The sequence below is a fragment of the Ammodytes marinus genome (genome assembly GCF_949987685.1).
Source record: "Ammodytes marinus genome assembly, chromosome: 12".
In the NCBI taxonomy this organism is placed as follows: Eukaryota; Metazoa; Chordata; class Actinopteri; order Uranoscopiformes; family Ammodytidae; genus Ammodytes; species Ammodytes marinus.
In genome coordinates, this window is record NC_137216.1 from 21707743 (window position 1) to 21730813 (window position 23071).

The following is a 23071-nucleotide window of genomic DNA, read 5'->3' on the forward strand; positions in this document are numbered from 1 at the left end:
TAAACTATGCTATTCATTGATATCATCATGTAGCCTGCAAGTCAGCAACACTTTAATTAGCAAATAACTTTTTATAGCAACAATATTGTTAATCAAGTTTTACAAATCAATACGATATTTGTATTCATTTGTTTATATTTCACCAAAGAAGGCCTAGGCCTCATGGGTTGACAAGATACTCACAGAGAGAAAACAAAGTTCAAGTGGGTAACCAAAATGTATATCGTATATAAACTCAAAAGCAGTGCTTTCACATGTTTATGATTCACATGTTTAAATTTGGGTGGATTTTGTTATGCCAACTGCTGTTGTCCAATGTCAAGAATTAACTTCTGAGTCAGAATGGAAAAAAGTCTCAGAGGTTATAGATAATTATGTATGTAAAACATAAAGACTTATGTTTGAGGCACATGTATTCTGCTGAATGCATTCTGGCTTGTGATGTAGCTCTTGATTTTGCCTTGCCATGATAAAATATGAGCCGTCTCTCTGAAATAATAATAATAATAATACGTAAAGTCGGACACAAGGAGCTTGATATACATTAGGAATTAACTGCATTTATTTTAGGTACCATATGACACCATTGTTTTTCCAACCACAGATTCCCTTCTTAAACAGACTGATATTCTGAAGAAAGATAAAGGGGAGCATTATTTAGTTGATTATAGATGGAATTTGCTTCAGTTTGCACACAGTCCACTGTGGCCCTTATTTGTTTATGACACCTGTCAAAACTGAACACAGGGGCAGTCCCACAGTAACCGTGTGAATCCAGATGTAGAAACTCAGTTAATCAACCCCTCTTCATTTCAGTCGTTAATTATTCTTAGTCCTGGTTAGTCTCTGTAAAGTGTGGTTGTGTGGGTGGTGCACACATTTTTGCCTGTGGCTTTTTTTGTTTCCGTGTCTCAAAGGTGTTTCTATTGTTTCCTGTGCACTGGCTCCTTGACATGTTTCGGTAAGAGGAGCCCTGCAGTCACAAGATAGTTCAATTTTAAGTTAGTTAGTCTCACCACACAGCATTCAGAATTAAGAAGGTACACTTCTTTGACTGTACAGGCTGTCATCTGCCCACACTGACACTTTTCTTTTTTTAGCTACTGTTGTGGCATAGGTAACAGTCCTGTATAGGCACTGATTCCAGTGGCAACACATTTAACGAATAGTTGAAGAAAAATGAATCGCCAACAATTTACGAGAATTATTTTCAATACCTTTATACCTTGTTCCAGCTTCTTCATGAAAGTCAGAGAGGTGTTCTTATTGGTCCCTGCTCTTTTTAAATGAATGACAAATGCAGAATATTAGAAACACCCTACGAACATAATGCATTCTGGTAGAACCTCATCACTAACTTGGACCTCAGTGCTGAAACATAAAATTTAATTAACACATCAGTGGCACTGTGGAAACTGAGCATTCTAGGCATCATATAAGAAAAATGAATTTAGGTCAGAACAGTTAAAGTGGCTACTGATTGTATATGGCTGTCTGCTGTTGTCTTTGGACTACTAGATTGAATCGCAGCATGCGGTCTGTATATCACACAAAATTTAATTCTCTAAATCTTTCTGTTTTTTTATGCACAGTCACAAAAGCATATAGGAAGCAAAGAGAATCGGTAAACAACAGCTTTTTCTTTTCCAGAGTGGAAATGTCTGGCTGAACGGGGAATGGACGATTAGAAAAAGGCCTGGAGCAAGCCACACACAGTAGCACCCTTGGTTACAGACCCATTGAGACAGCACCTCAAAGGCACAATGGCATCCCCCGACGCTGCCTGTTTAGAGCACGGCTGGCCTCGAGAGTCAGCCTACATGGCAACACACACTGAAGAAGACGGAGATGGAGAGGTGTTGGTAACGAGTGGGCCTACGTCGCCTGTCCCTGCAGCTTGCTTTGGTCTCCATGGAGATCCTGTGGGGATTCCAGATTCCTGCAGGTAGAGAAGGAAAGGTAAACAATTTGGCACCATTTATTAATAAGACACTATTTACAATGGGTCATTATATAAGCTCTTATTAATGGCTCCTTAATCTTTGATGAATAATTGAAAAATGCTTTATAGATATACTGTAGTTTGTATAAGCTTTTGGTAAGAACAACTTTTAAGTTGCCAAATTGATAAGAAAAAATGTTGGTGAACCTTTAATAAATAATCAGGTCTTATACAGTAAATCATAAGAAAGGTTTTGAACTCTCTAATTAGCAAGCATCTGCAATTCAAAATGTTAAGAAAAAATTTAATCTCATTCAAAGTTATTTATTGTCATATGTTCAACTAAAACAGACATAAATAGTGCAAGCAAAAAAATGAATACTTTTTTTTTAATTCCATAAACAGAATACTGTTCAATGGTAATATGTATGCAATATTTTGAGATGTGTTTATAAGATAATGTTGGCCTACACATTACAAACAGATATATAACCATAGTAAAGTGAGTGAGGAGCCTGAGCTCTTAGGGCTTCTGTTATGAAATGTTCCCTGACCCTGGTGGTGCAGCACTGCATGGATACAAATGTTCACAATTTGATATTAATAAACACCAGCCAATTCCTGGCAACTGAAAATATATTGGTATTAATGGCTGACAAAGTAAAATATTAACATAAAGGTGTTGGTGGCTAATCGAAGAAGATAATGGGTGTGTTGCTGAAATTACAGTTTGATCAGTTTGATAGCTACAGTATATAGTCACCTCCACGCAGCATCCATGTATCCTGAGCGAGTAGGCTCAGATCAGATCAGTACAATGAGCAGAGAGCTCTACCCTGTGGCCAAAGTAAGAATGGTAGCTCTGATCCACTACACCGCCAGCTTCTGCAGCACTGCACATATGTATCCTAATGTTTTTATTTTTCCTCTTGCCTCAGGACAAATACAATGAGATGGCCCGATTATGTATTCTTGTTTAACAACACTGCCTCAACTAGACACACACATAACACATTCACAACACACTACTTCTTCCATAACAGATTATGTGAATATAATGATATGATATGATGATATGAATGATATATATGATCTGCTGGTATATTTCTCGGCTTACTGTGACGATATCATTTAAGAAAATATTAGTATAATGGTAATTTTGTTCAACTATATGTTCAGCTTACCATCATAAAAGTGAAAAAAAAATAGATCATCAAACTGAAAGACTGGACCTGCTGGAACTGCTGCTTTTCCATCATGGTAAACTAGATATCACTGGGTTTTGATCTGATGGTTGGACACAATATTTTACCAATTTCTGACATTTTATCATCATGATTAGTTGAAAAAATATCAGAAGATGTATCAAATATAGGCTAGTTGTTAGTTGGAGCCCTAAGACGTTTCATATTTCATCATTATATTCACATAACCGGTATTCTGTTATGGAAGAAGTATCAGTATCACAGGAAGAAAAGTGTTTTTTTATGAAATCCAAAATGAACATGATCATGTATGAAATAATTGCCTTTCCTGTTTTTCCCTTCATTTTGACCTAAATTAAATGATCTTGTGATGCCTCGGATTTATCGGGTTGGGGGAATTTTCTCTTGGAAGGCATAGCAATTATCCCAAAAAGGGATGTTTGAGTATCACTATTGTCTGTTGAGCATGGCTCAATGCTCAAATCCAGCATGTTCCCTAAACTGTGTATTCTGCCACATTAAAATATAGTGTCATTATGGACGCTTGCTCTCTCTCTCGCTTTAGATTTTTTATCTGACTTGACTGCCCAGCTGCTTTGAATTGAAGCCTTGTCCAAAACGCCACAGCTTACAGTAGATAACAAACAGATAGCCTGCGGCTTGGTTATAATAAACGGATATGCAAAGGCGCGCAGAGAAAGCCTATTCATGTCATATTAACAAACTGCTTGTTGGACTGGCTGGCTTGTCCCCTCCTGTATGCGTGATGTCATCCAACGGATGAGTGGCTGCTGGCGGCTGCCTGCGATGCGCATGTATGCAGTCCCACTGCCTCAACGCATCACGGTGAACCGTACTTGACAGTTTGCCAGGTTAGAGTGGGAAGGAAGGAGGGAGGCGGGGGGCATAAACACAGACCATTCAAGGGAGGAAACCAGACCTGCTGCTGCTGTATTTCCACCAGGCAGCCGTCATTCTCATCTAGCCGAGGTATAGTGGAGGTTCTCTCGCTCGCGCATCATTTTTTGGGGGATTAATCATGTCGCTCCTGTAACGCACAGATGACAGCGTAACCGCGGGCGCAGTAAGCTGTTTCAGATACCCAACACACAGCCAGACGCTTTTGTTGAATAGGATATCTGTTGTTGTGACTGTCACTGGTGGACATGAATTCGGCGGAACAGACGGTTACATGGCTGATTACGCTCGGGGTGCTGGAATCGCCGAAGAAGATCATCTCGGATCCCGAAGGCTTCCTGCAGACCTCCCTGAAGGATGGGGTGGTGCTGTGCAGGCTGCTGGAGCGGCTCAGCCCGGGCTCCACGGAGAAAGTAAGGGCAAAAACACCCACCTATACCCACTCACCGAACCCCACATAAACCGGCGTGTCTGTCTGTCTGTGCACTGCCCCCAGATCCGTGAAGCCGACGCGCGTTTTGTTTGTTGTCTAGGCTTCTCTTTCTGCTCACTGGTCCGTGAGGCGATTCCTTTTGTAGGTCACGGCAGCCCGGGTGTATTGTCTGCGAAAACCGCTCTATTGCCTATATATGGTTGCACACACACATATGTCAGCGTGTGTAGCCTACAGAGACGGGGCCGTTTGTTTCCAATGCGTATCAATTGGCTCTACGTGAGAAAAATCATGCCAGCAAAACAAAAAATTGATTGATCAAATGTATCAGTAGCCATTAAGATCCACTATAGTGCTGTGGTCATATTGTTGAAGGCCTCGTCTGATTTTAATGCAGGTCTATAAAACTCGTCCTCGTTTGTAGCCCCTATTTGAAATCTGCATTTTTAATCCAGGGACGATGTGGATTATATGTCAATGTATATTTTTACGCACAGTTATAATATGATCAGCCAGTGATGACTAGCTATCTGTACACAGACCTCAGCATAATAAGAGTGGGCCGCCATTGACTGCAAAAGCGCACAGACCCTAGATAGAGAGATGGACTCCCCATTTAAAGAAACAGCGCAGTGTTTGTGTCTGTCAATGTATAGCGTCGTCAAGCCAGTTTAGAAAGCTAAGGGAGCCTGGTGTATCCCTGTGAGAAGTGGCTGTTCTGCCCGAGGCTGCTTGCTTGCAACTCCACATAGGCATGAGAAATTTGCCTGTTAAATGCTTAAACAGGTTCCTCCACCTTCCCCCTTCACATTGACAATGGGATGTTGATTAATGTCTGTGACATAACCAAATGATCTTTCACTGTTTTGGCAGAGTGGATTTTTATTGTATAGGTTAGAATACATCCTCTTTAAATGTGCACTAGTTTCAAGGGGAGGGGATTTGTTTACATTTGCTGAGCCTGCAGACAGTTTACAAAACATTTAGTCTACATATTAGTATTGAATAATTCTATCATCATAGATCAAAAGCAAATTATTTTGAGGCACCTGGGACCAAACCTAAGACTAGAATATGTTTGTCAACCAAACTGTGGGGCCTGCTGCTGTAAAAACAACAACATTGAAACAGTTACTTTTCAGGTATACCTTTCTAACTTCAAACAGTGTTCCAGGGATCTAATTTTCCTGTGAATAAAGTTTGTTTATTCAGTTATGAGAATACACCTTAGAAAATGTTTACTTCTCTGACATACCCAAAGCTACACAGTGCACCTTTAAAATACTGGACTAATCTATATACTTGAGAAGGGTGAAGCAAGTTGGAAATGGGTGCCTTAGGTCTGATGGAAGAAAATCCAAATCCTGGTGGCATTATCATATTATATAAGCTATGAAGCTAAGAAGCGTTTTCCAAAACTTGGGAGAACTGTCATGGTTTAGTTAGACTCCGCCCTGCCCCACAACAATATGTTCACAGTATCAAACCTACCATTGCTGTGGTAAATTAAAGGTGGAGTCAGTGATTCTGGAGAATGCTTGTTGTCAAAATCACTTTTTGTCAAAATCAGTGAATATCTCCTCAGGATCCGCTACCTGAAAGTACTGTGTGTGTGTGTGTGTGTGTGTGTGTGTGTGTGTGTGTGTGTGTGTGTGTGTGTGTGTGTGTGTGTGTGTGCACTGAAACAAATCTGACGTTAATACACAGCCTAGGGTATGTAAACAAAGGGGGCCCACAATGGCTAGCAACGTGCCTTTCACCGAGCAAAAGCTGTGTATTAACACTGGATTTGTATTCAGCGTGCACAGTATACAGACAGGTAGTGCATCTTGAGGAGATATTCACTGATTTTTATTGAGTAGTTTTGACAACAAACTTTATTCAGAATCGCTGACTCTGCCTTTAATCAAAATGGTATGACTCAAAATAGAGTATCGACAGGGACGTTTTTTGTTGAATAATAATCTTAGCATTGCTCTCTAGTGGACAAACTATGTAATGGTGACACTTAAAAAAACATTAAAACAGAACACATATCTTTGGCATATCTGCAATGACATTTTGTTGTTCCTACTTTACACAGATACCAAGATACCTGCGATATAAGCTACCAGAACCACTACTTCAACTATGACTATGCTAGTAATATTTACATGTTTCCCCTTTTTAATAATGAGAAGGGTGTCCCTAAAATTCCATGGCTAGTCATTCGTTAATTGGCTGGTCATATTGTGCCACTGTCTTACCCAGGTGCGGCCCTCATTCAGTAATGTTTTGGCCACAATTCAGTCATCGTTGTCAGTGTTTGCAGTCTTGTGTGTGGGCCAGAAGAAAGTGGAAGATGGGGTCTCAATTGGTTCAGACAGTTCAGTGTAGACCAAAGATAATATAGAATCGCCCATGGTTCTTTCCAATTCTTCCCTTCACAGATTTGTCCCAGTTACATTTTCATGGAGAGATAAAAGGAATTGATATGAAGTAAATTGAGGCAACATAAATTATATTGGCTCAATTTTCACAATTTGTACATTTATTTTCAACCAAAGAAAGTTGCTTTTTCCCTAACTGTGACACAAATTTGATTTCGATTTGATTATTCTAGTCTGTATTGAATCACTAGAGGTTGCATGCACAGTTAGACATCGAGCCCTCCTCAGTCCGGAGAGGTGAATTGTGAAAGAAAGTAAAAACAAAATTTGAGAAAAATGAGAAATACGTAGGCTAGACAATGCACTACATTGTGAGTGAATGCAGTTTACTGCAGTAAAATTGAAAATGAAGAACATATGTTGGTGTGTTTTTAGGTGTATTACTTTATACTTCACCCACCATTATTCTGCATAAAAACTTGTTTAGAATACTGGTCATCAACTAATCTCCTGTTTCTGTGTCTTATAAACTAATCTAGAATGTTTTTATATGTGTTTAGATATGAAAAGCATAACAATATATGTATCAGCCTTCAGATGTCAGGCAGCAGGTATGCCCATCTAAAAATAATACAGTCATATCCAACAGCCCTGTAATAGATCCTACCTAGGGTCGGCCCTAGACTTTTGGGGGTCCTAAACAGGATTTGGTTGGGTGTCCCCCCATTCATTGTAACTTTTTGCTTCTTTACCTGGCCCTGGACATCCTTATGTATAGTACATATTAGTTAAAGCAACACATAATGTAAAAATAGCGAACAAAGACTTTAAATACGTTTGATTCCTTTTGTGGAAATTCTAGACCTTATCATTTGCAGTGACACATTCAATTCCAAACTGGTTGAAACACCCACCATGCAGCACGCAAGGAAAAAAGAAAAAAAAGTGGCGGAAAACAAGGATTATTTTAAACCAAGCTCCTAATTTAAATCCAAATGATTTAACATTTAATTCTGAGAACTGGACAGCTTGTTTAGATAATGATCCCAGTTTGAGTTGACTTTTCTTCCTTCTAAATTTATTTTGACAACTGCAAAATGTGATTATTTTCTGTTTACCACAGAATCCTGCTTTACAGGGGACAGACCTTAATTGTCCTTTTCACTAATTTCTTGACATAATGTCTTGTCACAAATGTGTTGGGAAAAACTGCTCAACATGTTGTCAGTGTGTGTTTTGGAAGTCAAATGATTATTTATTTATTATATTGTCTTGTGTTTATTAATATAATTTTTCGTAAAAAGCATTCTCTGTTTTCCCCACTATTATGCAACCACATTGTATTGCCTATTTCGATTATAAAAAGTTGCTTAATTAAAAATGTCGTCAACTATTATATTATTATGATCTTTCCACACGTATGTAAATTCAAGACAAAAAAAAACGGGTCGCAAGATTTAATAGGAGAAAAAAAGACCTGTTTACAACTATGTTAACTCTTTTATTTTTGTAAAGGGGCATAGACATCATCAGTGGGGGGAGATCCTTCCTTAGTCTATTTGTCGACGTCATTTCCCTCGAGCCAATACCACAGCCTCCTCCACTTCCCCGCTGCGGGATCTGCGTCCAGCCTCCCGGAGTGTCGGGCCCTCCATAGTACAGTGCAATCTAACACGGGCTGGAGTATGCCGTGTCGATGAAGACGAGACATATTTCAGGGTTTTTGGAGTCGCAGGAAACCGCAGCGTGAAAAAGAGCGAGGCACAATCCGCAGCGTGATCTGGAAGTATAGCCTAAATCTCTTAACCAGCGTTTTCCGTCTTTCCAGGTTTACCAAGACCCGAAGAACGACGGCGAGTGCCTCAACAACATAAAGGAGTTTCTCAAGGGCTGCACATCGTTTCGCGTCGAGGTGAGTAGAGCTACGTTTTCCCATTGTATTACAAGCGCGGTGTTATCTTGGGGATCACACACACAGACACATGCGTAATAACACCAAGGGGTGCTGTTTGAAAATGTGGGTTTTTGCACGTTTCAAGAGCGCACACTGGTACAATAAACAATGGGTTCACTGAGTGAACGGACTGAGCCCCCTGACAGAGAGAAAGAGGGAGGAGTGAACTTCAAGCCGGGAACAATCACCCATTGCCCTGCTAAGATATAGAGAGATCGATCGTTCAGTTGTGACACATTTGCACAATTGTTGCGACTTCAACCAACACTGATTGATCAAACGAAAGCCTACTACACTGTAGCCTGCTCACTTTTTCCAAATGATGTTTCAAAGCGCCTAGGTAATGTTTACCCTCTCTAATTAATGCAGAGCTTTGTCCTCAGGTCTTGGCTTTATTGTCACCACCACCACCAGTAGTTGACACTAACCCTTGTATAAACACATTTTGTCAAGAACAAAGATGACACTGGTGCTATGAATAATCCAGCAGCACTGTGATTATGTAAGCAGGTCTTATCCTAAAACTGTAATTACTGTCTCATTATTATAAGGCGTAAAGTCTCAACATGCCCTCAGATTAGAGCATCTCAAACCTTGCAGGCATATAGAAACATATTTTGGGTGTGTTGTAGTTGTCATGCACTTGTGAGAATGCCTCTGTAATTTTTAAGCAAATGGAGGACAGCGTGCTGTGTGTTGGCCGGTGCATAGAGGGGTCATTGAACTGCCATGGTTAGTTCCACAATACTACTCTGTGTTCCGCAGCGTTTGCCTCTCCCTGTCTGCACTGTGTCTCTATATCCAAACTGAGCAAGAGTTGGAGATGGGCTGAGACAGAGCGCTGTCACATTAAGAAGTTACAGACAGCTGAAGGCCAGGCAAGGCACCAAAAAACATTGGTCGTGATCTTCTTTTTAAAGGCCGCTGCGTTTTTAAAGGCTCCCGTTTCTAGTGACAATCCACAGTTTTATTGTTGACACAGAGTCAAATTCCACATAATAACATATTTTATGTCAGCCTGACTTTGACGCTGCACTGATTACTTACATAGTTTTTATTTTTTTAATTTTTAAAACCAGGCTTGTACCTTGCGTTCAAGAGTGCGTTCAAACAAATGTGACTGATTTTTTTTTGAGTGGACTGGACAGAGCAGGATTACAGTAGTTTGGGCACATGGCAGTCGTCCCACTCACCATCTGTAGAGCAAAGATGGATCTTCTCCTGAGCCCAGAGCGCTGCTGGCTCTGACCCTAGGTAGCTGTGGGTGGCTGCAGATTAGAGCAGTGGACGCTCACGCGAGAAAGACAGACAGAGAGAGATGCTGTGCTTTTGCAGTCTTGACTTCCCTTTTTTACTGAGTTAAAGGTGGAGTCAGCCATTCTGGAGGAATCTTGTTGTCAAAATCAGTTTTTGTCAAAATCAGTGAATAGCTCCTCCGGATTCGCTACCTGTCTGTACTGTGTGTTCGCAAAACAAACAAAAAAATCTGGTGTAAATACTCAGCCTACGTTCTGTAAAATTGGTATGTAAACAAATGGTACAGAGCATGGAGGGGACGAACGTAGCCAGCAACATGCCTGTTTGCAAGGCCTAGGCTGTGTATAAACGCTGGATTATTTTTGTGAGTGCGGCGCGCGCACACAGCACGGATCATGAGATATTCACTGATTTTGACAAAAAATTATTTTGACAACAGGCTTTCCCTTGAATCGCTTACTCCACCTTAAAGCTGGAGGCCATTCTGAGCATCAACATGCTTTGTCTTGCTGCCTTTCGCATGTGTAGTGTGGGGATATATCAACATTGATCTCTTTTAAGGTCTAATTTAGATCCATCTTGTAGATTAGACACATTCAAGACCGTGGCTCACACTTTGGCAGCTGCTGCTACTGACCCCCATAACCCCTAATGTCTTTGACCACAGGAAGCAATCGTTAGAGTTCCCATGACCCCACTGGTCCCCCCTGGAATAGTAACCTTACCCTGCGTCTAGAATCACAGATCCATCTGTCTCCACTAATGGAAGACTTTGAATCCATTACCATTAAAAATGAAAACAAGAAAAGGCTTTTGTCGCCATATAGTGCTGTTTAAAGGGGTAGTTCAGGATTTTAGACATAGGGCCTTATTCCCAAATTAGCCTTGGTGTTCTTTATCAGTGGAGACAGTTTTCAACACATTTAATTCAGTCCTTCTAGTTGCAGAGTGCGCTCGTGCTAAGCTAGCGCACGGCATCGGGGGGATACCTAGCCTGCTACTAAAACAGCCTTCCCCACTCCACAGTACACCCGAGGCGAGGCCAATCAATTATAACGCCAGACTATCGATGTAAATGTCTGTGTTGATAGAATAATTTTAGAAATAAAATCAACCTCGCATATTGCATTTTGAGGGACTTTATTCCTTGTAGGCTGCGGCAGCGGCGGACTAATACCTAGGTTACAGGCTCTATAATAGTTTGTTTACCTGCTGCTGCCCGTACCTGTACGAGCCGGAATACACTGATGAAGAATTGAGAGGGATGCTCAAAGGGCAGAAAGAGAAAGAGCGTCTGTAGAGACAGCCCCCGCTGGAGCTGCAGCAGAGAACCGGGACAGAATGACGGTAGACTGGTGGCAGTGCAGTTTCAGTTTCTGTCCCACGCTGCTCTGTTTACTTTCTGCTGTAGTGATTCGGTTACACAGCAAAGTAAAAGTCCGCTGCTGCTAAGAAAGTAGTCCCTCAAAATGCGATAATTCATGCGACGCGAGGTTGGTTTTATTTCTAAAATTATTCTATCAACACAGACATTTACATCGATAGTCTGGCGTTATAATTGATTGGCCTCGGGTGTACTGTGGAGTGGGTAAGACTGTTTTAGTAGCAGGCTAGGTATCCCCCCGATGCCGTGCGCTAGCTTAGCACGAGCGCACTCTGCAACTAGAAGGACTGAATTAAATGTGTTGAAAACTGTCTCCACTGATAAAGAACACCAAGGCTAACTTGGGAATAAGGCCCTATGTCTAAAATCCTGAACTACCCCTTTAAGGTATTTGGAGATGTTGTTGTTGTGTTGACTCTAGAGCTGCAACTGACAATGGTGTATTCATCATCTATTAATCGGTTGGTTATTTTTTGAGATATTTGTTTAATCTGTGTTATGTCAAGTAGAACAAAACAGCCCACTGCGATTTTCGGAGCACAATGGTAACATTTTGAAGTGTCTAGTTTAGATTTTATAAATAGAGATCATATTTATGATATCATTACTTTGGCATTTTGGATTTAAATGAAAGCAATGAGTTTAAGAACACATTTAAGAATTTTCAGCTTTAATTTGAAGGTGGTTGCATTCATGTCTGTCAAACCAACGTCATAGTCATTTTAATAAATTTATATATATATATAATTTAATATATAAAAGATTATAGCCAGTCAGCGACTGGCTATAATCTTCACTTCTTGCCTGTCTCTGGCTTTTTGTATTCAGTTTGGTTTTCAGGAAATAAAACCCATGATCAGTTGGATTGAGGTCAGGTGACTAACTTGGCCGATGAAGAATAGTCCACTGTGTGTTTGAAGAAAACTGCTTGGCTGCCTTCTATATGTGTTTAGGATAATTTTCCTGGAGCATTGATTTAAAATTGGGGGGACGGTTCATATTTATGTGTGCATAACTTCCTCACTGTAAATGGTTATGCTATACAGGGCACTCGTGTGCATTCCAGACAAGGCAGACTGTCATTTCCGATTTCTGACCTCCAAACATTCCAACAGCACAACGCTAAATGTAAACAAAAAATATGGCCGACGTGGACAAAGTTCTATTTCTTTGGAAAAACTTTAGACAATGTGAGATTTGATATAAATAGCGACATATAAATATATAAAGTCTAACTAAACAGTGTTCCTTTCTAGCTACATCCCTATGTATTCTGCAAAAGTCAGTTAATGTTTTTGTTGGTGTTCTAATGTTCTGACTTGTTTTTGGTATTTTTAAACATTTTCCGCTATAACGTTTGTGCAGAAAGGGGAATTTATAGAAGCAGAAATATGTCGATATAATTTAGTTTATTTAAGTCATCTCTTACGAAGAAGTCTAATATGTAAACCTTAACCCATTAACTGTGGTGTCCGAGGGGTAGTTGGTTGTAATATTGTATGCACTCACTTCCTCAATCAGTGTGGAGCGATTCATCACGTTGTTGTAGCTTGCTGAGTCACAGTGGGGTGTTGCACTATTGTCTCAGCCTGCTCCGAGGGATCGTTACCTGACTGCAACTGCCAAGGCCTAGCGGACACGTCCAAGCTTGTCATGTTAGTCATGTTCATTATCTCCATGCATTTAAGTTGGAGTCAGCAATTCTGGAGAGCGTGTTGTCAAAAATCAATTTAGTCAAAATCAGAGAATATCTCTTCACGATTCACGTGTGCGAGCTGAAAAATAAAAGTGATGTCAATACACAGCCTATGCTCTGTAAACGGGTATATAAATAAAAGAGGCCCTCCATAGCTAGCAACCAGCCCCTTTACAGAGCCTAGGCAACAAGCATTCTCCAGAATCGCTGACTCCAACCTTTTAATGTTTGATTTAGATTAGACAAGTTCCCATTTGAAGGCTGGTAACTTTTATTTTCTAACAGAAAATGTGTTAAAAAGAAATTTACATTTGTAATGTAAAGAAATTTACATTTGATCCACAATTGAGCTGTTACAGTGTTAAAGAGAAGTTAATCGCAAACAAACGGTTGCTTGCACATGAATGCTCCTTAAGGACAGCAAGTCTTCCATTGGTTGACACACACACACACACACACACACACACACACACACACACACACACACACACACACACACACACACACACACACACACACACACACACACACACACACACACACACACACACACACACACAAGCACATACACACTCTATTTTTTCCCAAATCACACTCTCGCAAACAAAGTCGTTCGCTTATTCCCTTAGGACATATCTGCAATCAGGGCGGAAGATAAAAGCGACTCATATCTCAGTCACTCAGCCTCGACTGAGCTGAAGCGAGAGTAACTGATCACTCGAAGCCGTTAAGCAGAAAGGGAGAAGGACAACTACAGTCGTCAACAGAGATACAATCACTGCCAGTCATACTAACCGAGAGGCGAGTGAGATTCGCACTGATGGTGACACAGACGGACGGTGCTTACAGCTGGGAATTGTAGTTTTTAGGGAACATTTTAGGTAATAAAACAAATGTAGAAATTTTATTTATTTTAGTTTGTTGCTTTTAGTGAATTTGCAAAGAGAACTGGGCTCCTGTCAGTGTCTTCTGTGATGCACACAACTCAACCAGCATTGGCATAGCACTGTAAATAGTGTCTGTTTGTAGCCGTTGCAGATATATGTGCATCTGCTGGGCTTGTGTACTTTGCCCACCCTTTTTTTTAAATTCAAATATATCAAGAGCTATCGATTGACTTCTGCTGGCAGTGTGGCCAAGTGATGCACAGGCCCTGCTGCACTGGGAATAACGATTGGTTTCAATAGGTCCATCACGCTCATGTCCTCTCCTCTCTCCCTGTTCCCTCTCACCCACAGCCGTTTGAGGCCAGTGACCTGCTGCTGGGTCTCAATTTCTCCAAGGTGCTGACCAGTCTGGTTGCTCTGAGTAAAGAGACTGCAGGTGAGTCCAAATGTTTGCAATGTGTGTGAGTTATATATGATAAGTGTGGGTGTTTTTACTTTTTATTTTATAATGAAATACGGATAGGTAGTCATGAGTGTGTGGGTTCTGACTGCTGCAGATCCCAGGTCTGGTGTATTTATATTTTGCCCTTTCTGCCTTTTCAGATATCGGCGTGGGCAGTGATTCGGTGTGCGCCCGACACTCTTCAGCCCATCGCATCAAGTCATTCGAGTCGCTGTCCTCTCAGTCTTCACTGGGCCGATCCTCAAAGCTGCTTCAGAACCAGTTTCGCAGTCTGGTGAGGTCAACACACACACTAAAGATATTTGCAAGGCATATAGGCTCATGACAAAGTGTTGAAAAAAGCGACATTATGATTTTAAGGTATGCGGACCACAATAGATTTGTCTTTTCATGGAAGCTTTGTGTAGACACTAGTGCAGCAGCCTGAGAAGTGAATTGAGTTCCATAAATGCACATAATCAGGAACAATGCAAGTCTCAGGATGACTGAGCGGGACATGTGTTAAACCAGCTTGTTTCTCCAAAATAAAATCCACTCTTACAGTAGTTTATACTCCCTGGGGTGTTGGGAGGCTCACCTGCTGTCCGTCAAAACATCAACACGAGAGCTAGTTATAAATGGTCAAATGTGCTAGAGAGTTAAGCTTGATTTTGGTCAGTTTGTATAAATTGACAGTGAAAACTGCAATTACAGTGCAATTATACTTTGAATGTCGTTGTTTGCAACATTGTAAAATCACTGAGGAACGGAAATCGATGAGTATGATGATTAATTAACGTTACACAATACTGTGTCTAGCCCATTTCACAAGATGCTTTTCTTTGTCACTCTCTCCCTCCGTACTCAGGACATGTCAGAAAACAGTGGACAGCAGCTGCTGGTGAAGGCGCGTTTCACCTTCCAGCAGACCAACGAGGATGAGCTCAGCTTCACCAAGGGTGACATCATCAGCGTGAGTCGTCAGGAGGATGGCGGCTGGTGGGAGGGGACGGTCAACGGCAAGTCTGGGTGGTTCCCTAGCAACTATGTCCGCGAGGTCAAGGGCTCTGGTAGGTACCTCAAACATCTCTGTTAGAACATTTCAACATTCATTCAGTGGAGAAATTACAATGTGTCTCTTAGCGTTCTCACAATTCTGGAGAATGCCTGTGGTCAAAATCCCTTTTTTAAAAAGTCAGTGAATATCTCCTCACGATCCACTACCTGTCTGTACTGTGTGTGTGTGTGAGCTGAAAAAAATCCCGATTTTTACGAAAAGTGATTTTGACAACATGCGCTCTCCAGAATCGCTAACTCCTCCTTTAAATGACATAATATCCTCTAAGTAAATGATCACAGAGCAGCATGAAAGATTAAATCATTTCAAACAGAGGTTTTCAGCTCTCTCTTAACCAGTAGGGCTACACTGCATCACATTTGCCTTTTACTTTTCCATCTGGCCTTGTGACAGTAACATAGCCCCACATCTGTTCTCTCTCCGCTGACGGCCTGCTGTGGTCTGTTATGTTTGGCTTGTAAAGCAGGTTGAGATGCCGTGTGGCAAAAAGGTCGAACATCAGCTTGAAATCCTGACCCTCTGTTCTATTTTACATTTATTAATCCACCATCATCAGCAATTTTATAATCATTTTTGGTTGAGCGTGAGTACTCATGGTCGAAATAATTGTAGTGAATTTTTGGGCTGTTGTAATAACTGACCGGCACCCAACTGATGTGGCTATAGTTTCAATAGCAGCAGAATTCTATGACAATGGTCATGTTTCAGCTCAGTTCATCTTTAGAGAACTCTGTAGAAGAGGTTATTATTTGGGCAGCAAGGCAGCATAAAATAATCAATGAGAAGTTGACAATTGAAAACAATAAAAGGATTTCTAATTTTCATCGATATACAATGCAATACAATGCTACTGTGAGAAAAGCAATATGAAAAAGACTAAACAACAATGTTCATAGGGATAACATGACATAAAGTTGTGTGAGCAACCAAGAGCCAGTTTATGGTGTGTTGAGTTTACGGCGCTTATTGGTGTAATAAGCGGTTTAAATGAAATGCTGAGATGTGACGTTAAGGGAAAAAGCGGACGAAAGAGTCTTTACAATGCTGCTGAAACAAATCATTTTTCTCAATGAATAATATTGGGAGTACACATTTTAATAACGCATACAGCAAGCATAAGTTGCACACTTGTTGAGCAATTAAACAGCCATCAAAAACACTCTTGTTAGAGGGACTTTCTTCTACAGTCAATATTGTGTCTTTGTGCAGCCAATTATATTTCTGTCTTCTGAATTCGGTAGTAGCATCCATTTAAGAACAATGGAGCGTTTGAAATGTGTGACTCATCTGTGAAATGCATGAAGTAGTGATTCATACGTGCAGTGAGTGTTTTTAACTGATTTAATATCGTATCCGCTCTCATCCGCAGATGTTTGGGAAATTGAAGTCATGAGACATTTGTCGCATTATTTATGGTAGTGAGATTATTTGCCGTATAACTCAGTTTGGGCATGGCAGATGAGGCCTCGATGCTGCCTATTGGTCTACTTTTTTATATAATATTTTGATGCATTCCTAAGGCTCAGATTAATAGAAAATGTTAATTTACATGTCTCATTATATATAATACTAGGCAGTCATGTGTTTCCTAACTCTTTCTTTTGTCTCAAACAAGTTTCCCCAAAGTCTGGCACTCTGAAGAGCCCACCTAAAGGCTTTGACACTACTGCAATCAGCAAGACGTACTACAACTTGGTGAGGACGCAACACTTATTTGATATCAGTCTAATATTCCCTTTTTTTAACTCTTATCTCTCCTTTCTCCACTCTCTCCACTTCGTCTAAAATGCTCAGTGACCTCTCTTTAAAATGTAACTGCAGCTGCAGGCAGTGGTTTGTAAAATTCTCACCGCAGTTGAATGATAAGCAAATTAAAATCATTATTTTCCATTTTGCTACTTCCGTTAAGCATCCATTGGCTACTGTGCTAGTGCAATGATAGAATTGCCTTTCAGGGAAGAGTAAATTGTCTGTTTGTTTTGGTGCTTTGTTGTTTGGTGTGTTTTATGTGATATTCTCAGCTGACTATTCAGGTTGATCTTTTGATCCTTTGTCTCATCCTCCTCCGATACAAAAGACATGTCACAATATGCTTAATCACAAATTCATTGTATATAATAAGTTGTTGTCAGTGTTGAACCCATGACTTGAATTTAGCTATATTTCAATTCAGACATACCAAAATGATTATATGGCTCACTTTCCAAACCTATATCTACATAATACATAAACCCTGTAGGCAAATCTTGCGCATATTGGGCACACTTTGTTGCATTAGATTTTTGAATTGGCTAGAAGAAACATTTGCCTCATAATGTTTACTTTTGGTAATGTTAATATGGATATATAACTCAAAATATGTGACACTAATCAAATAATAAACTACTATCATATTTTTTATGATAGTAGTTTATTATTATTTTTTAGGGAATTTTTTATCTAAAATATGCCGATTTTCCACCTTTCTTTTGCAGGTGTTGCAGAACATTTTAGAAACAGAGACAGAATATTCCAAGGACCTTCAGAGCCTCCTGACAAACTACCTGAGGCATCTTCAGAGCATTGACAAGTGCGACTCATTTATTTATTCATCAAGCTCTATATAAAAAAAACATAACCATATTACTGTAGTATGACTGTTATATAACAGGAACCTAGATCGATCAGATTTTGTACATCCCTAACAACAAATCCAGTTTCAATACCTGACTTTCTTTTGCCATGTCACCTAATACCTTTTCACCCTTTTGCTTGTCTTTTTCCTCAAGACTGAGCAGCTTAGATGTGGCTGTGATTCTGGGCAACCTTGAGGAGATCAGCACCTTCCAGCAGATGCTCGTCCAATCGCTGGAGGAGTGCACCAAGTTAGTCCCTCCCCCGCAGCACACAGCCCCACTGCAGCAGCATCCCCATGTTTCATAATAAGCAGAGGGACATCTAGTGTTGGACAGACTGTACTACAATGATGTTGGATAGAATAGACTTAGGAATCCATCCAATACACATAATATATTGTGGTTTCGTAGTGCTTTCAGCAAACATACAAATACTTCCTTTCTTATCTGTCAGTGACATATGAATAGAAGCATTTTATCATTTTGTGATCATCTCATTATTTGTCCAGGCTCCCAGAGAGCCAGCAAAGGGTGGCAGGCTTCTTCCTCAACCTCATACCACAGATGAAGGCTCTTTATGCCGGTTACTGCTCCAACCACCCCTCTGCAGTCAATGTGCTCACTGAGCATGGGTACGTTCACACATTGTGGCACAACATGTTTGAAATGTTGAAAGAAAAGTCATTGTATGTTTTGTCAAAGTTACATGATGAACTAAACATAATTTTATTTTGCCGCTCTCTCTTTCCCTGCTGTTGCAGTGAGATACTGGGGGAGTTTATGGAGGGGAGGGGTGCAGGCAGTCCCGGGATCCTCACGCTGACCACTGGCCTCAGCAAACCCTTCATGAGACTCGACAAATACCCCAACTTACTCAAAGAGCTGGAGAGGCACATGGAGGTGTGTATCTAATCATCTGTCCAGAGCACTCGTGTTATGATGCATGTTGAATAACTCAATGTTTGTACTTATATATTTTTCTTTAGGAGAGTCATCCTGACCGGCCGGACATTCAGAAGTGCATGGCGTCTTTCAAAAATCTCTCTGTAAGATGTCCTTCCTTCCCTACTGTTGTGTGTTGCATGTGACCAGACTCAACATGAAATTGGATGAATTTAAAAGCTTTTTTTAAGCAGTTGTTTGTTTTCCCTGTGTCAGGCTCAGTGCCAGGAGGTGCGAAAGCGCAAGGAGCTAGAGCTGCAGATTCTCACCGAGTCCATCCGACTGTGGGAGGGTGAAGACATTAAGACCCTGGGCTCCGTGCTCTACATGAGCCAGGTCCTAGTCCAGAGTCCTGGCGGCTCAGAGGTACCTGCACCATCTTCCCTCCTCTACCTTCCCTTTATTTTGCTATAAATAGCTATGTTAAAGGTGGAGTCAGGCATTCTTGAGAACACTTGTTGTCGAATTACATTTTTGTAAGAAAGTCGAAATTACGGACAGGAAGCGGATCATGAGGAGATATTCAATGATTTTGACATAAGCATTCTCCAGAAAAATGTAGTCCACCTTTCAGCTATCAATGTAATACCCCAATGCATAAAATATAGGGCTGTCAAGCGATTAATCTAATTAATTACAGGCTCTGTGATTAATTAATCTAAATTAATCGCATACTTTTATGACACTTTTATACCTGTTTATAAACAGCTGTATAGCCTGCTACAGTTTGTTTCTCTCTCTCTCGCTCTCCGTCTCTCGTAACTTCTGTCTCCACAACAGACAGCGCTGCACTGCCACAGATGCCTATGCCGATTCATTCACCATCGTCGTACTCATAGGCAAAAATATTGACACACACACACACATACACACACGGGGCGGGTGCGCGTTTACGCTGGAGACGAGACAGCTAGCAAACAAAATTGGAGGAAGATTGAGAGATACTTTTGAACCTACATTGTTGCACCCACTAAATCAATAATGCACAGACACTGCGGAGAATAAAGGAAGATGTCTCCCTACCTTCATGCTTATTTGCCCGAAGCATCCCATAAACCAGGGCTATTCAATTAGTTTTGAATGGGGGCCGGTTGGTGGAAATTATCCAAAATGAGGGGCCAGAAAAAAATGCCTAAAATTGATGACCATCACATCAATAGCTACATATGACATAGGAGTGCATATATTGTCTTTATTTTATCAAATAGAGTTCAACAGCTTATCAAAAAAAATCCCTATTTGATTAACATAGGCTGCCTGTTGTTTAAGTGTTTAACAATCTTATGTTGCAAAGACGACTTCTACTGGTGCAATATTATGCAGACACACTAAATACAAATAATGGACCATACACTTAACATGTGTATGCACATCAAAGTGCAAATTCAACTTTTTAAAGTTCCTTTTTGGATGAGGGGCTGTTGTGCGATTATTGTGGACAATAGGCCTACTGTGATGCGATGGCCTATACTTCATTGATGGTTATTTTGAGCTTGATTTCTTTTTAAATACAGAGGTTATTGGTCGTTTTGGAACATGTATTTCCCAATTTAAAACATAAAAATATAGCAGCATTGAAAAATCATAAAATAAATCTTGTTGGCCTACACTAGCATGCTGTTTTACAAATAACTCAATAGTTGAAATAATAAATACAATGTGTTTTCCCCTTAAAACGACTAAATGCATTTCAAAGACAGTAACAGTGTGGCACTTCTGTAAACTTACTGAAACTTGGCTGGGCCATCACTCTCATGCATTCATCAAACTTTTCTCTGCGCTGTCTGAGCTGAGCTTTGCAGATCACTTCTTTCTGTTCAGCTAAATATCCCCATAGAACCCACCAGTTAAATGTCGGTTTACTTCTGCTCGTTTAACTCTCCTGCGTGCATGCCGTAGCAAAGCCGCATACACAGAGCAGCTGATAGAGAAACGCTTGGAGACACGTGCACATTTATTTACTGCAGATCGCGGCCTTTCGCGCAGTTATGACCATGCACAAGCACACATCGCGCGTGCTAGTACATTAATTGTGCAGCACGGGTCGGTTGGTAGTCAAGGCGGGGGCCAGTAAATATTCCTTTGGCCCGCGGGCCGCCTATTGAATAGCCCTGCCATAAACCGTCCATAGAGCCCTCGGCCCCGCCCTTTCCTCTGCTTCTCTCTTTACTTTTCTCCCTTTCACCCACCCGAGCGGTCTGTGTATGCAAGCTACAGGTGCAGCTTGATGCAGCTGCGCACCACTTTTGCACCGGGTCAAAGGGCATTATAGAAGTACGATTAATCTGCGTTAATTTTTTTAATCGCGTTAATTTTTCTGTGATTTATTAATTGTAATTAACGCGTTAATTTGACAGCCCTAATAAAATACAGTATTTTTATTGTCCTTTATGTTATGAATTTTATTTAATTATAACAGTACGTTCTTTAATGCTTTAGCACATTTGGGTTAACCCCCTTATTTATCATTATGAGTAATTAGCTTATGAAGGAAATCACAAGTTTATGTTTATACATAAGGATGTAATGTGAATCTAAAGTAATTTTGGCTAATAAGGAATCATCACCATCTTTCAGCTTTTCATTAGCTCTCACTGTGATCATTTATTTGTAGGATTTAGAAGGGCATAACCGAATCCTTTAAATGACTCATCTTAAGTGGTAAAAAGCACTATTGACTTTGAATGCACTAATTGTAGCTTTTGGACTAAACTAAATTCAATGATGATGAAAAGATGTTCTATATTATTCCTTAATAAGACTTGAGAACCCTTTTCTTTAAAAGATTCATCAAAAGAGAAGTCTTCCCAGAAATTGCTCTACATTAGGATTTAATACTACCTCATCAAGCTCAAAGGTTAACATTGTAATTTAATGAACCATTATAGTAATGTACTTTGCCTGACACAAGAGCATCAGTTAAAGCATGCATTGATATAAAGGACTGACTCAAGTCAGAGAATCACAATGATGTGCCACTGCTTACAGGTTCAAACGTAGGACAAACTTACCAAAATGCATTCTAAAACTTTACACATTTCATATCAAACATAGAGGGTGTAAACTTTTTCCAAATGATATTCAAATCCTTTGGAAAAAATTTGAAATGTAATATTGAAACCTTCGACCAAGAAACTGCAGGTATTTCTGTTGTGTATTACAGCAGCTAACAGTCCAAAACAGTAGAGGCCTCTTCAGCAGAGCAGAAATGTGTTACGCAGTGACAGCTGGTGGTTTGCTGTGATTGTTTAAGGTTAAAGGCTTTTTTTGACAGTTTGACATTCATTCCTTCCCTATTTCTCTTTGACTCTGGAATTTCTTCCTATTTTGTCAGGAGAAAAATGAGCGTTACCTCATGCTCTTCCCTCACGTCCTCCTCATGTTGTCTGCCAGCCCCAGGATGAGCGGCTTCATATTCCAGGTCAGACATAGTAAACCTCCTGTCAGATCAGTGTGATCTCAGTCGCCTTTTGATCCCTCCCAGGGTTAATCCTTAAGAGTGCTGTACTTAACACTGTGAATGAAAACTAATTCCTGTTCTTACATCTCAATTCTGATGTCATGATTTCCCTCAACAGGGTAAATTGCCTCTGGCCAACATGAAAGTGAGCAAACTAGAAGACTGTGAGGCCCATAGAAACGCCTTTGAGGTCAACGGTAAGGCTGCGGGAGATAACAAACAGGCTGAGTTCATTTATGCAGTTACGTGTGATGCCTTTGACAGCGTTGTCTCTGTCCCTGCAGGCCCAATGTTTGACCGTCTCCAGGTGATGTGCACCAACCAGCAGGATCTACAGGACTGGGTGGAACACCTGACCAGACAGATCAAACACACTGCAGCCACAGCGCCCAGCCACAAACCACTCAATGTTCCCTGCCACACGGTCAGGACCGTCTAATGATTTCATACTCGTATACAAATGATTTTCTATCTATGCATTTATATCCA

At 40.5% G+C, this 23071-nt stretch overlaps 1 protein-coding gene across 2 annotated transcripts in view; it reads left to right on the plus strand.

Moving 5' to 3' along the window:
- The first annotated feature begins 4151 nt into the window (after positions 1-4151).
- The window catches only part of arhgef7a (Rho guanine nucleotide exchange factor (GEF) 7a), a 28500-nt gene continuing 9580 nt past the window's right edge, over positions 4152-23071 (plus strand). For both annotated transcript variants that reach the window (XM_080038033.1, XM_080038034.1), the window contains exons 1-15: positions 4152-4478; positions 8696-8779; positions 14397-14481; positions 14649-14782; positions 15356-15557; positions 17181-17260; positions 18040-18134; positions 18334-18429; positions 18690-18812; positions 18942-19080; positions 19167-19226; positions 19339-19488; positions 22457-22543; positions 22701-22779; positions 22867-23006. In XM_080038033.1, the coding sequence (XP_079894159.1) occupies positions 4314-4478; positions 8696-8779; positions 14397-14481; positions 14649-14782; positions 15356-15557; positions 17181-17260; positions 18040-18134; positions 18334-18429; positions 18690-18812; positions 18942-19080; positions 19167-19226; positions 19339-19488; positions 22457-22543; positions 22701-22779; positions 22867-23006 (1719 nt within the window). In that variant the 5' untranslated portion in view covers positions 4152-4313. The remainder of the gene's footprint in view (positions 4479-8695; positions 8780-14396; positions 14482-14648; positions 14783-15355; positions 15558-17180; positions 17261-18039; positions 18135-18333; positions 18430-18689; positions 18813-18941; positions 19081-19166; positions 19227-19338; positions 19489-22456; positions 22544-22700; positions 22780-22866; positions 23007-23071) is intronic.